We start from the raw sequence: 1,787 nt of genomic DNA on the forward strand, positions 1-1,787 counted from the left end.
GCCCCGGCCCGCCCGGCCCCGCAGCGCTCCCCTTCCAGACGTTTCCCCCCTACTCCGCGGCCAACGTCCTCTTCCCCGCCGCCTCCTTCCCGCTGAGCGCCGCCGCCGGGCCCCCCTTTGCGCCCTTTCTCGGGGCCTCCTACTTGACCCCCTTCTACGCCCCACACCTATGAACCTGGAGCCCCGGGGACCCTCGCATCGTCCGGATCGAGACTGGCTGGCCTGGTCCCGGGCGCCCCCTTGCCCCGAGGGGCGCAGGCGCACGAGGGCCACCCTCTCGCGGCCCCCCATCTCTCCCGGCAGCCGGCGACACCGCCAGGGGGCCACCCCGTCCCGCGACCTTGGAACGGCCCGGGCCGCGTCCTGAGACAAGGCTGCCTCCAATGCTCCACTCCTACGGCTCGCTCTTCGCTCTTGTTCAAGGGCTTTCTTCTTTTCTTTCTAGGATTAGGGTACTTGGCGCTGGGCTGGAGCGATGCTCACTGCACCAAGTCTAGAGATGGAGTCTCGGTAGATTCCAGCCCACTCTGAGCGGAGGAGCTTCCCCCCCCTAGCGCTTTCCCTCTTGGTGTGTGTGTGTGTGTCTGTGTGTGTGTGTGTGTGTGTGTGTCTGTGTGTCTGTGTGCACCAGTACTGGGGCTTGAATTCAGGACCTTGCGCCCTCTCGCCTAGCTTTTTCGCTCAAGGCTGTCAGCCCGCCATTTGAGCCACATCTGCACTTCTTGCTCTTGGGTGGTTAATTGGAGATCAGAGTCTTACAGACTTTCCTGCCTGAGACGGCACCGAACCACAGTCCTCAGATCTCAGCCTCTTGTGCAGCTAGGATTACAGGCATGAGCCACTCATCCTGACCCTCTTGATAATTATTGGTTGAAATACAATGGCTCCTCCCTCTTCCTGAACAAAGCTGGGGAGAACTGGGTGCTTGCTGCAGCTGTGGGATGGACTACTTTTCGCATGAGTAACTGAACTTTTTAGATCTCATTCAAGGTTTGGACATAAGAACCACACTGATAAATACAAAAAACGGTTCATCTTTCTGAGCAGATCAGAAGTTTGTGCCAGGAAGCGTGGCTCAGGGTGGAGTCTAGATTCACCTGCTGGGGACAGCCTGGCTGCACTGCAGGCCTTGAGAACACTTTGGGAAGACCACAACAGTGACCCCAAATTCTTAAAGATAGTAATGAGGGTAGGGAGCAATGATCCAAAGAATCTAGATTAAATCTGTGTAGCAAATCGACCTGTTTTGCACAGTGGGCAGTATTTGATGAAAACTTTAGGCCTGGCTCTAGATTTTCGCGATCAGAACCAAATTTAGGAAGAGTTAGCTCCACAAGCATGTGGACATATATCACAAAGTTTGGGGTTTATGTGTGTGTGTGTATGTGTGTGTGTGTGTGTGTGTGTGTGTGTGTGTGTGTGAACTGGGGCTTGAATGTAGGGCCTTTGTGCTCTTGCTTGGCTTTTTGGTTCAAGTCTCTTGTTCTACCACTTAAGCTACACCTCCGGCTTTTTTTTTTTTTTTTAACCTCAAGGTTAACATTCTACCACTTGAGCCACATCTCAACTATGGCTTTCCTCCCCCTCAACCCCTTAGTTAACTGGAGTAAAGAATTTTTTTTTTTGATTTATCTACCCAGGTTGGCTTTGAACCACAAATCTTTAGATGTCAGCACACTGAGTAGATAGGTGGCTTGAGCCATTGAGTATAAATTTAACATTTTTAGGTCATCTTGGACTCTGACTTATTCCAGTTTCTCCATGATGGTGAATGAGTGAAAGGTTGT

The 1,787-nt window shown here is 52.6% G+C and overlaps 1 protein-coding gene across 1 annotated transcript in view; it reads left to right on the forward strand.

Annotated features, from left to right (window-relative positions):
* The window catches only part of Nkx1-2 (NK1 homeobox 2), a 2,435-nt gene extending 2,262 nt beyond the window's left edge, over window positions 1–173 (forward strand). Inside the window, exon 3 of the mRNA XM_013021890.1 lies at window positions 1–173. Coding sequence (XP_012877344.1) covers window positions 1–173 — 173 coding nt within the window.
* Window positions 174–1,787: the final 1,614 nt, after the last annotated feature.

Source organism: Dipodomys ordii, unplaced genomic scaffold (genome assembly GCF_000151885.1).
Source record: "Dipodomys ordii isolate 6190 unplaced genomic scaffold, Dord_2.0 Scaffold58, whole genome shotgun sequence".
NCBI classification, from domain to species: domain Eukaryota; kingdom Metazoa; phylum Chordata; class Mammalia; order Rodentia; family Heteromyidae; genus Dipodomys; species Dipodomys ordii.